The sequence below is a fragment of the Hyaena hyaena genome, unplaced genomic scaffold, assembly GCF_003009895.1.
Source record: "Hyaena hyaena isolate Hyena2069 unplaced genomic scaffold, ASM300989v1 scaffold_184, whole genome shotgun sequence".
Classification (NCBI taxonomy): Eukaryota; Metazoa; Chordata; class Mammalia; order Carnivora; family Hyaenidae; genus Hyaena; species Hyaena hyaena.
Window position 1 is genome coordinate 2,008,844 of NW_024080817.1, and position 13,208 is coordinate 2,022,051.

The 13,208-nt window shown below is 43.4% G+C and overlaps 1 protein-coding gene across 1 annotated transcript in view; it reads left to right on the forward strand.

The window, feature by feature from the left end:
- Window positions 1-13,208, forward strand: part of MTHFD1L (methylenetetrahydrofolate dehydrogenase (NADP+ dependent) 1 like) — a 183,444-nt gene that overhangs the window by 97,910 nt on the left and 72,326 nt on the right. The window contains exons 21-23 of the mRNA XM_039240954.1: window positions 3,943-4,082; window positions 11,937-11,978; window positions 12,791-12,891. Coding sequence (XP_039096885.1) covers window positions 3,943-4,082; window positions 11,937-11,978; window positions 12,791-12,891 — 283 coding nt within the window. The remainder of the gene's footprint in view (window positions 1-3,942; window positions 4,083-11,936; window positions 11,979-12,790; window positions 12,892-13,208) is intronic.

Below are 13,208 nucleotides of genomic sequence, written 5' to 3' on the forward strand. Positions count from 1 at the left end.
ACATGTGAAGATGAGTAAGACATGGTCCGTGCCCTCCAGGTGGGGGGTGACATTCCAGTCCCGTTAGGACACTGCCTGCAGAGATAGACATAGGCCCCGTGAAGGAGCAGGCCAGAGGGCTGGAAGCGGGCAGCCCCCTCTCCCTGAGAGGATCGGGGCAAGCTTCTGGAAGACCTGAGCTGAGGTTGGGCAACGAGTTGAAGAGGAGAGCGGGGAGAGAGGAGCGTTCCAGATGTTCCCATCAGGAGGAGGGGCAGAGATGACAAACATCAGATGTGCGGGCTCTACGGGAAGCGTGATGTTAGGCTATGAGCACAAAATTGCAGGCAGAGTGAAGACGGAAGGGGGTGTGTGCCTGCGGTTGGTTACGTCGGGTGGCCTCGGGCTTTGTGATAAGAAACTTGGGTGTCTTTCCTTTAGGCCACAGAGAGCTGGTGCGGGTGGGATGAGCATGGCGACTGCATCGTGAAGTTTAAGGAAGAGATGGTTTTGGAAGGGAACTTAAGCTTGCAGCTTCTTAGGGGGATCAAATTATTATCAGTGAACCGTGCTGTTAGATTTGTGACCAAGTGTTTTAAAAACTTTGCAATCCTGCTGTTCACTTTTTTTCTTTAATGTTTATTTATTTTTGAGAGAGAGAAAGAGAGAGCGCAGAAGGGGAGGAGCAGAGAGAGGGAGACACAGAACCTGAACCCACTGCTCCCTTTCACTTGTTTTAGAGACGTACACAGTCATCCGTGCCCACCGTGTGTCCTGCAGTGTCCGTCTGTCAGACAGACGTGGCCCGTGTCCTCACGGAGCGTAGTCTAATAGGGGAGCTACGAGTGGAAATGGGCACCCAGCTGGAAAGACTTAAGAGCCCACTGGCTCAAATACTGCACGCGCGAATCTACCTCCAACTATAGGGCAACATTAAGCAGTTTTTCAAATACCACAGCATTGAAACAAAGATGCACACACACAGCTTTGTCGCTTGCTCCTCAGAACTGATCGCACCAGAGAGCCGGTCATGTTGGTTGAGGTAACGGACTTCTTCAGTCATCGTGGATCATTTCTCTTCATCTTGACACGCGGATTTCTGCTCTTGCTCTCTCCTTTACCTGTGAAGCCCTTCACTCCCCGCTCCCTCTCCTTCCCCCACCCCCAGCTCCCTATTTCTCTGCCTGGAGAAACCCTGTTGTCCCTCAAAGCCTGATTCCGTGAGCACCACTCTGCAGATCCGCCGTGCAACATCCCTCCCTCCCCATGCACCGTGTCCACCTTCTCTCCATCCCATAGCGGGGAAATCTCTCCACCCAGGTCCCTGGAGGGCTGGACCCCATTCCTGGGCCACCACCCTGAGCACAGTGCTTGCACATAGCAGGAATTCGACAAAAGCTTAAGAATCGAATATGATTTCTAGCAAGAGGGAGAATTGGTCTCTTGGTAATAACGATGCAGACCATTTTGGGGAGCTCCCACAGTGCCCCCGGAAAGCAGTCACTGAGTACTTTACCTTGCTATCTCGCTTAATTCCCCCAACAGGTCAGATGAAGACATTGAGACCCAAATAGGTTAAATAACTGACCAGCCTTCATTCTTTGATTGTCACGTTAATGGACAGCTCATATACACAGCTGGGAGGGAGTCTGGATCTGATCTGTCTGACACCAAGCCGTAGTATGGTCTCCTCTCCCCTGCCGGGAGCCCAGTCTGTCATGACCTTTGACAAAATCAACTAAACATCCCTCTTCTGGAGTCCACTACGTCACCTCCATGCTGCCATCACCAATGGTTCCGCCCGGGATCCCGCTGAGATCGGGATCGTCACCGCCCATGATCTTGCCTGGTTATCACCACCACCCATCCGATCAGTAGAACTGTCCAAACAGCGGGTAAAAAGAAATGCCTCTTTACTGCTTTCACTTCTTCTACAACATCATTTATTCAAGGAAAATAAAGGAAAAAACGACTTTATGGCTAAATTCATTCCAAGTTGAATATTCTTAAAGAAATTGTTTTCAATTTGTCAAAAGCATATTAACAGTCATAAAATTTTTTATATCCACTGGCACCCTGCTCTCACCCTTGGGAATTTGTTCCAAGAATATAATGTGAAAGAGGTTAAATCTCACATGCACAGATATTTTCCAGCATCGTTTATGTTGGAAACAACCCAAATGCCTAATAACAGGGAACAGTTTTGTAAATCTTCATACATCAAGCTAACAAAATTAGAGGCTGCCACACATGTTCAGAAACTCTGAAAGTCTATGGTACCGCGAGAAAAGCCTAAAAGTTTTAAAGGAGCAAACGACAAAATCCTACCTATTCTATCAAAATCATGCAGGAATATGAAGGACTTAAAGGAAACAAGAAAGAATTAGAATATGGGTTGATGTATTTAGAATTTGAAATTGTAGGTGATGCTTCAGGATTTTATTTCCTTCATTCTTGTTAAAATGTGTGCCTTTAGTGAATGCTCAATACAAATATCTTCATTCGTGCACACTTTAAATGGTTTGATTTTATCTTAGTTTTTTTTACTGCCAATTCCTATCTCTGCCATAAATTATGGCCTTGCTTGTACTGTCAATATGTAGTGCGTGTTTCATAAATGTTTCCTTCCTCTCACACTGGTGTTATTCTTTTCCTAGTGTGGCTTCTCACATGTTAACAGGCATTCATGTCACCTGGGGATCTTGTTAAAATGCTGATTGTGACTCACTGGGTGTGGGGTCCCTGGATTCTGTGTGTCTGATAAGCCCCTGGTGGTGCCAGTGGCCGTGCCCATCCTAGAGCTGCCCTTTGCGTGTGGAAGTGACGTTGTGTGCTGCTGACCTCACGTCCGTCACTAGTATTATCTGGGAAGGCAGTGATAGGTTTACTCTCAGCTTCCTCCTCCGTAACTTTTCTAGCAATTCGGGGGCAGAGGAGGGGATGACTAAAGATGAGTGTCCTCCGTGGTTAGGGTCTAAAGATGCTATTTTATCAAGCCTGGTGATTCATCTTCTTAACCCACTCTGCTAACTAGAATTTCATCAAGTGACACAGATGACACAGCAAACATGAAACAATGGTGGCACTAAATAAGGGATTCCATGCATGTTACAAAAAGTAAGAAAAGGGGACGCCTGGCTGGCTCAGTTGGTTAAAACATCCACTTTGGGATCAGGTCATGATCTCACGGTTTATGGGTTCGAGCCCCACGTCGGGCTCTGTGCTCACAGCTCAGGGCCTGGAGCCTGCTTTGGATTCTGCTCTTTCCCTCTCTCTGCCCCTCCCATGCTTGTGCTCTGTCTCTCTCTTTCAAAAATAAACATTACAGGGGTGCCTGGGTGGCTAAGTCGGTTGAGCATCCGGCTTCCACTCAGGTCATGATCTCAAGGTTCATGGGTTCGAGCCCCGTGTCGAGCTCTGTGCTGACGGCTAGCTCAGAGCCTGGAGCTTGTCCTTGGATTCTGTGTCTCCTTCTCTCTCTGACCCTCCCCTGCTCATGCTGTCTCTATCTCAAAAATAAATAAAACTTAAAAAAAAAAAATAAACATTACAAAAATATTTTTAAAAGAAAGAAAGGACCCTCTAATGCTAATCATGCTAGCAATGTCCTTTGCTACAATTTGGAACCCGATTAAAAAGCTGACAGTCCCATCTGTGGTTAAGAAATGCTTTGCTTTGAGTGTGCATACCAGAAGATTTCGACCATGGCAATGAATCCTTACGGCACCGCAGTCTAAAGCCGAATAGAGAGCCATCTTTTTAGAGAACGTAGGGGAGCGGAACACTTTCTGTGACCTTGGGAATATCAGTCTACCTCGGCTTGTGAACAAGGAACAATGGCACTGGGCGTGGTGGGGAGTTTAAAGGGTCCTTGGAACCTGAGTCGTGCCCAACATGGCTAAAACTAAAATCTGCTCTTGTTTTGAGACAATGATAGCAAATCTCCACCTTGATTCTCCACAGTGACTGAAGCCGGCTTTGGTGCTGATATTGGAATGGAGAAGTTTTTCAACATCAAATGTCGAGCATCCGGCTTGGTGCCCAACGTGGTGGTGCTGGTGGCAACCGTGCGGGCTCTGAAGATGCACGGAGGCGGGCCGAGCGTAAGTCCCAAACTGCCGTCCTAGTAAAACACATTCCAGAATTAAGGTGAAGCCGACTTTTCGCATCGGAAACCTTCAAACCTGATTCATAACTGCAGTTTTCTTAAATGACAAATCCCCATTATGGGGCACTGATCCTTTCGTAAGTTCGAGTAAAGGATGATACTCACAAAGTCATTTCTAAGCAGTATTTTGGAAAGGAGCCTAATGTAACCACTTTTTAGTCCTAAGATTTATATCTGAAACTCAGGTCAACATTTTATAACCCCACGGAGTAATGAGACTATAGAGGCTCGTTTTCCTGAGCAGAGGACATACAGATGAGGGTTGATCGCTTTTGTGGGTGGTTTTTCAGTGTTTGTACAGATAGTTTTTTGGCTCACTGGTGCAGTGTCCCTTCAGATTTCATCTAGAACTATTTTCCTTCCATATCTGTTTTCTTCTGATTTCATTTCACAGCTCTGTTATAGCACTGGATTATTTCTACAAGAGCTTTGTTTGGAAAACACACCTTATTTTCATGTTTTTACAGACTTTTGATATTAACCTGTCTTATATGCATCATTCGCATACATCAAAAGAAAATTTTTCCTCTCCATAGCAAAGGCACAGTGTTTTTCATTTTTAAGGTTTTTTTTCAAAAGGAGAATACAAAATGTTATGTTGAGTAATTATCTTTGTAATAAAATAAGTCGGGGAGTTTTTATCATTTATACTATGGTTATATGAGACAGTGTACCAAATCAGATTTCTTAACTGGTAATCCAATCCTGTGTATATAGAAGTCACCTAATCAATGATTATTATGTAGCAAGAACAAATAACAGGTGTCCCATCATGAAACACATCTGTGATGTGCATTGTACAATCATTTTAGCAATTCTTCGTCTCAGGAGAAGTTGACATTATCTTATCCCATTTTATAGATGAGGAATTTGAGGTTCAGCCGGTTCACAGAATGTGGGTGGTGTGACCAGGCCTGCAGAGAGCCAGATCTTAAGCCTGAGACTTAGATCCAAATTCCCTTCTCTGTCCACCAGGCAGAGCTGAACATGAATGAAGGGTAAACATGAATACCAAAGCCACTGGTAATACCAGACATTTAAGTAGTTCATTTTGGCAAAAATCTTCACCATTAATTCAAATGCGAGATTGGCACAACATATGGCAGTAAGCCGTAGATCCTAAAGAATTCTTATTTTGTTCAGAACACCATTTGTCGCTACACTGACTTCTTCACTTTTGATTTTGAATCTGTATACCAATTTCCATTTTCAAAAAACAGTTTCTACCTCCCATAAGATGCATTTTAAATTCTCTGTCCCTGTTTTGCACTCTGGACAGTATAAAATCAAAGGGCTTTAGTACTCAAAGGGCTTCAAGTTTGTCTAAATCTGGTTCAGTGTTTGTAAAGATGAAGTTACTGAGGTAACAGAAGGATTCAGTGATCTGCTTCCTATCATCCTTCTGTTTGGGAGGCTAATCAGACTCAAGGTCTCCTGAGTTTTAGTCAGGTGTTTTTCCACACTCTCGTATCTGTCCTGTAAAAACTGTGTATGCGATTTATAATCTTGTTTTAGTTCATCTTAATGTATGTGTTTCTTTTACAGTGGTTGTATTGTCCTCTAACCTTAATCTTTTTGTGCCTCTTCTGCTTCTCATCATGGCTTCATGCCAGTGACCGAACCAGGCTTCAGGCTTAGTAGGCACAGATCCGAGTGGATGATAATAAAAGGAAAGGCTGGGGAAGCCTGGTGAAGCTTCATATCCCCCTCCTCGGCTCCAGAGGAGCCTTCTGTCTCATATTGTTTTATGAATGTCTATACATGCACCCCCACTTCTCAACTCTGAATTCCTTGAGATTAAGGACTATGTCTTACTAATTTGTGTATCCCTGATGCCTGGCATAGTCCATATCCAGGAAATGTTTTTAACAACTGAATAATATATGAACTTTCATCTTAATCCTATATTCTGTATTATCCATCTCAGTGTCTTTCCTTCCTACTTGAAACAACTCTGTGGTCATGTTTTTTAGCCATTATAATTTCTACTTCCTTTGGGTAGCATTATACAAATAACCATGGTGGCCTCTTATGTTTATTCAGCTTGTTTTTTTCCCATAATTTGTGCAGTGGAAAATCCTGTGACCCTCGAACTTGCCCATTTTAGCCCCAATTATTTCAAATTCATATCCTGTCTTCCAAAGTGCTGACCATTCACGGTACAATTCACGAACTAATATCTTTATACTTATGGATCTAGATATCCCTTTGCAATTAATTCTTTAAACACACTGTATTAAGAAGTAACACGATGTGGGGGCGCCTGGGTGGCTTAGTCGGTTAAGCGTCCGACTTTTGCTTAGGTCATGATCTCGCGGTTCGTGGGTTCGAGCCCCGCGTCGGGCTCTGTGCTGACTGCCAGCTCAGAGCCTGGAGCCTGTTTCAGTCTGTGACTCTCTCTCTCTCTGACCCTCCTCTGCTCATGCTTTCTCTTCTCTCTCTCTCCTAGAAATAAATCAAACATTAAAAAAAAAAAAAAAAGAAGTAACACGATGTGTATTTATTATTGGGAACTGGCTCACACAGGTATGGAGGCTGACAGGTCCAGAATCTACAGGGTGGTTACACAGGCTGCAGATTCAGGAGGGCTAATGAGCCAGGTCCAGACCTCTTCTGAAGGCAGTATGCTGGAGAATATTTCTTGCACAGAATCTTTCTGTTCTATTAGGGCCTTCAGCTGATTAGGTACAGCCCACGCACATGGCACAGCGCCTTGGGAGCTTGGGGATCTGCTTTACTTAGAGTCCAAAACAGCCCACAGGAATACTTCGACCAAATTTCTGAGCGCCCTGTGGCACAAGCTGACACCTGAAATTAACCAACTCGCCCATTGCTGCTGATTTTCATCTACGGTGCAATCACTAGGTCTAATTTTCCTTTTTTTTTTTTTTAATATATAAATAGCCAATTAGCCTAGTACTGTTCATTTAAATAGTCCCTCCTTTCTTATCTTCAAGCCTACTTTGTGATAAATTGGTTCTCCATACGTGTGTGGGACGTCCTTTCAGTTCTCCTGGCCTGTTTACTTATAATTGGGGCCATGCTGCACAGATAACCATCATGGCAAACTCCTCCAGGCTGTTCTATGTCTTCATGCATGGGATCAGCCCTTTTCGCTTCCAGATGTATTTTAGAATTAGTTCATAAAGTTGCATCAAGAATCTTTTTAGGATTTTCATTGGAATAGCATCTATCAGTAGATCAACTTAGGGATTCCTGACAAGTTCCCATCTAAGCTACCTCTGTTGACTTAGGTCTTTTTAAGTGTCTTTTAATAACAGTTTACAGTTTATTCCACAAAGGGCTTCTTTCTTTCTTTCTTTTCCTGAATTTGTTACTGTGCACTTTACATTTTTGTATAGTTTAACAGATCCCTTCTGGATTCTTTATACTGCTTAATGTCCAAGCGACGCTTCGAAATCCTCTTTTTTTTTAAAATGAAGGTATAATTGACCTAGAACCTTATATTCATTTGAGGTGTAAAACAGAATGATTGGACGTCACAAAGGATCCCAAGTCTAGTGAACCCCTGGCGCCGTGCAGTTACAAAAAGTTTCTTGCAAAGAGGGCTTTTATGATCTACTTCCAGCAACTTCCAAGTATGCAATACAATATTCTTAACTCAGTCACCTTGCTGTGCACCCATCCCTGTGACCCTAAAATTGTGTTGTCACTTGGACTCATTTATCTGTAGATACTTTAGAGTTCCGTGTGTACCCAGGCATGACTGAAAATAATGACAGTTCTGTTTCTTTCTCATCTTTATACTTTGTTTCTAATCACACTAAGCAGTTCTTTGTAGTTGCAATGCAGTATTAAGTAGGAGTGGTGTCCTTTTCTGATTCCTCATCTGAAATAGAATATATTTAAAACTTCATCATGAAGTGCAATTTTTCTATAGGCAGATAGTATATGATTTTTATCAAATTAAGGAAATTGGCTTCTACTCTTAGTTTGCCAAGTTTTTATTCTAAATAAATGTTCAATAATTCTCTTCATCTATTGATAAGATATGGCCTTCCTCTTTAATCTATTAATGTTACAAATTATACTACTTAATGTTCAAATATGAAGTGAACCTACTTCCCTAGAATGTAAGTCGGGAATATATTATCTTTTTCATGAACAACTCAACTGAATTTCATGAATTTCATGAACTGAATTTTGCTTACGAGTTTCCCAATATTTCATGTAGGATCATTGCATCTATATTTTTGAGTGAGATATCAGCCACATAAAGCAAATTCAGTAGGATTCTTTCTGTTTTACGCACTTTCTAAGGGATCTTACAACGTTAGAATAATCTGTTTATTCAGAGATGGCAAGAATTCATCAGTAACGATGTGTAAGCTTGTGGCTTATCAGTGAGGGGTAGATTTTTAACTATAGATTTAATTTTTTTAAGTGACTACAACAGCTTAGGCTTCCTCTTTATTAGAGGAGTTCTAATAAGCGTTAGACGTGTGTGAATTGCCCTGTTTTCAAGTGTGTTGGTATAAAATTGGTCATGGTATATTAATAATTCCGTCTCCACCTGTGTTATGTTTTCATTCCTTTAAAAAAAAAAAAAGTCTTACCTGACTGCCATCAATTTTGTTAGTCTAAGAACTGACTTTTGGTTTTGTTAATCCTCTCTAATTTTTTTTTTTTTAATTTTTTCTTCAGTGTTTATTTTTGAGAGACAGAGTGTGATCTGGGGAGGGGCAGAGAGCAAGGGAGACACAAAATTCAAAACTGGCTCCAGGCTCTGAGCTGTCAGGACAAAGCCCGACGCAGAGCTCAAACCCATGAACCGTGAGATCATGACCTGAACCAAAGTTGGAAGCTTAACTGACTGAGCCACCCAGGTGCCCCTATCCTCTCTACTTTTTGCCATGTGTGTACAACCCATTCTTCCTGTACCTAATAATTGATCCCACAGAACTTTTTATGTGTTGCAAACTCAGCAATACTTCACATTCCTTCTTTTTTAAATCTAGCGTTTTAGTTGTTCCCATTGAAAGATTCCCTCCATGTTTTATTCCATGGTAGTGCTAGAAAACCCACCTGAAAATCCTGTTAGGTGCCCACACACCAACAAAAACCAATCTGTCACAGAAGTAACTGGTTTTCAAAGGATTTTTAATATTCTCAAGGCTTCTTCCATGAGAGGGAGTGAGTCACCCGCCCTCAGTGACACAAAATGTGACCCAGTAGCTGGCTGTCGGCAGAAATGAAGTGGAGAGGTACTAGGCACTCAGTTGGGATTTCAGAACCCTGTTGTATTCAAGTCCCTGTTCTTCCTCTTGTTTGCTGTGTAATCTTGGACAAGACCCTTGTCCGCTCTCTTTTTTTTTTTTTTATTTGTTTCTAGGAGAGAGAGAGAGAGAGCGTGAGCAGGGGAGGGTCAGAGAGAGAGGGAGGTACAGACTCTGAAACAGGTTCCAGGCTCTGAGCTGGCAGTCAGCACAGAGACCGACACAGGGCTCGAACCCACGAACCGCGAGATCATGACCTGAGCGAAAGTCGGATGCTTAACCGACTAAGCCACCCAGGCGCCCTGACCCTTGTCTTCTCTTATCTTCTCTGTCTTCTCATCAGCTTCCTCATCTTTAACCTGCCCTGGCCGCCCTATACGTTTTGAGAAACTAGGCCCAAAAGAAAAAATAAAAGAGAGAGAGAGAAAAGGGATGTCGATTACTTTAACATTATTTAGGATTTATTGAGAATGATGGTACACTTTGTATAAGTCGGGGTTTACTGAAATTATAAGTTCCATTTTAGGCTAGGATAATGAGCACCTGTAAGAAGTTCTCAATATTGGCTCAAATTATAGTCAGCTGAGAAGCACCTTGTGGCTCAGTTGATTAAGCATCTGACTCTTGATTTCAGCTCAGGTCATGATCTCACAGTTTGTGAGTTTGAGCCCTGTGTAGGGCTCTGCGCTGAGAGCGCAGAGCCTGCTTGGGGTTCTCTGTCTCTCTGTCTCTGTCTCTGTCTCTCTGTCTCTCTCTCTCCACCTCTCCACCCTTTCCCCTCCCCCCCCACCACCCGCTTTCCTCCTTGCACTCACTGGTGCTCTATCTATCCCTCTGAAAATAAATAAGCTCTAAAAAAAGAATCGGTTGAGGAGTTATTTTTATTTATTTACTTTTAAGATGTTTATTTATTGAGAGAGAGAGAGAGAAAGAGAGAATGAGTGGGGGAGGGGCAGAGAAGGAGGAAGAGAGAATCCCTACGGGGAAGGGGGAGCTCAGTCTCACTCATGAGCTCATGATCTGAGCCAAAATCAAGAGTCGGACACTTAGCTGACTGAGCCATCCAGGCGCCCCCAGCTGAGGAATTTTTAAATATTCCTGATTCTGGGTCCCACTCCCAGATATCCTGGTTTAATCAGTCTGGTGGCGCCCAGGCACCAGTGTTTTTTAAAAGCTTCCAATAAGACTGTTAATGTTGCCAGTTACTGGTTTAAAAGCACATTTTGTGCTTTTAAATGCACCTTCCCGAAGAAGTGACCATGATTTGTTTTTCTTTTCGATCTTTACCCGAGTATTTTTTTTGGCACGTATAAAGTGGTCAGATTCCCAGTGACAATGAATAAACCTTCCTCACTTCAATGTTTGGTGTGATGCCCATTAACTGCCTTTTATTTAAAAGAAGATAAGAAAAACAAGCCCCCAGGTTTGTAAATACAATGGCAAGTTGCTCGTTTCCAAGCCACTTAACCCTTTTTAAATTCGCTCAAGTTTTTTCAGTGTATCTGGGTTTTTCAAATGTGCCCAGCCTGCTGGGCACAGTTTAGTACAAGGCATTTGCTCTAACCTAAGAATTCCCTGCTACTTTAACCATACCCTTTTGGACGTGTTTGGATTCAACGAAAGTGGGTAGAGGAGACGTCCGTGTCTCCCCGAGGGTAGCCGCGTGCACAGGGTTGGAGGTGGGTGTTGTGTGCAGGCCACAGAGGTGGTGGGAGAAGGGAGGTCCGTAAGCCCCTAATCAAACCAGCGCTGGAGTCCTATATGGCATATTTGCGTGCGTTTTCCATGAAGCTACAAGAAATTCAACCTACGCGGCTACTCTTTTTTTTGTTTTGTTTTGTTTTACAAATAGTTTATTGTCAAATTAGTTTCCACATAACACTCAGTGCTCATCCCCACAAGTGTCCTCCTCCATGCCCATCCCCCCCACCCCCCCCACATCCATCAGTCCTCAGTTTTTGTCAGCATTCAAGAGTCTCTCATGGTTTGCCTCTCTCCCTTTCCCCCACCATTCCCCCCCTTCTTCTCCCCCTTGTTCCTCAGTTAAGTTCCTCCTAATCCTCCTATACGTGCAAACATATGATATTTGTCCTTCTCTGCCTGACTTATTTCGCTCAGCATAACACCCTCAAGGTCCATCCATGTTGCTACACATGGCCAGATTTCATTGTTTCTCATTGCCATGTAGTATTCCATGGTATAGATAAACCACATCTTCTTGATCCATTCATCTGTTGATGGACACTTAGGCTCTTTCCATGTTTTAGCTATTGTGGAGAGTGCTGCTATGAACATTGGGGTCCATGTGCTCCTATGCATCAGCATTTCTGTATCCCTTGGGTAAATTCCTAGTAGTGCTATTGCTGGGTCATAGGGGAGTTCTATTGTTAGTTTCCTGAGGAACCTCCACACTGTTTTCCAGAGGGGCTGCACCAGTTTGCATTCCCACCAACAGTGTAGGAGGGTACCCCTACGCGGCTACTCTTAAATGCAAGTATCAGAAAAAGCGTTTCAATGGATTTTTTCTTAATATTTGCCTTTTCTTGTCTCAGGTAACTGCAGGTGTCCCGCTTAAGAAAGAATACACAGAGGAGGTAAGAGCAGGTGTTTTGAAGGCTTATGTGAAGATTCATTCAAACCCAGTACCCCAAGGGCAAGCAGTTGAGTCTCAACCAGTGAATGAGCCCCCTCCACCAGTGGCCTCTCGGAAAACTGCTTTTCCAATAATCGGGGAGAAAAATGGATGGGGACAAGAGATAAAATCCATTCAGTTCACTCTTCATTCTACGAAATGATGGATGGAGGCTTCATGTATGCCCTGTTCCCTACCCTCCGGGCAGCGGTCAAAACTGGAGCTCAGTCTCCAGCACAGAAACCAGTCCGAAACTCCTACCCCTGTATTCTTTTGGTGCGGAAAAAACTGACTTCTGGGACATGAACATTTGGTTTTATCACTTGCTTGAGTTACTTGACTCTCAGGTGAATTAGACTTTGATTTTTTTTAGCAGCAGTACCTCGTAGTTCCTACAGGGGGCACCAGGGATTTGTGGCCGGAACCGCCGGACTCCGCTCCTCACTCTCCGCGGGGCCTTGCTCCCTCTTGTCTACCACCCCACAGTCTGAGCCCACTGCTGATGCCCCGGCCACCAGCCAGCAGCAGGAATAGCCACCCGCCTCCAGACCCAAATATGCCATTGGACCCAGAATGAGTTCAGAAATTATTTTGGAAATGAGCCTCCCCTTTCCGTAGCCACCTTTTTCTTGGTGGTGAAATTGTTTTATGGTCTTAATAGCTTCTAGGACATTCAAGTGAGCAAGATGGAGGTGAAGGCTGCCAAAGTGGACTAGCCAGTTTAGTTTGGCAGCTTCGGTGGGAGGTGTACATGGGGGTCTGGTTTTCTTCCAGAACATCCAGCTGGTGGCAGACGGCTGCTGTAACCTTCAGAAGCAGATCCAGATCGCTCAGCTCTTTGGGGTTCCCGTTGTTGTGGCTCTGAATGTCTTCAAGTAAGTGCAGCCCCCCCCCCCCCTTAAATGTGCTCCTCTTACGGGCCACCCTGTGAACCCTGTTTGTGCTTAAGGGTGTTAGTGGTCTTTCTCCGCTTCGTCGAAAACTATATGGAAATACTCTGCTCCTTCTGTTTGGTTGGCTTGGTTTGGATTGGTTTCATTTTAACAGAAGTTTCTCAAATGTTTATAGGAAATGAAATCTATATAGTGAGTTAACATTTCCTTGGCTTTTTTTTTTTTTAAATTCCACCCAACATTTCTGTCTGAAAGACTGTGGATGATCAAAGCATTATGTTATGGAATTTTCTCAATAA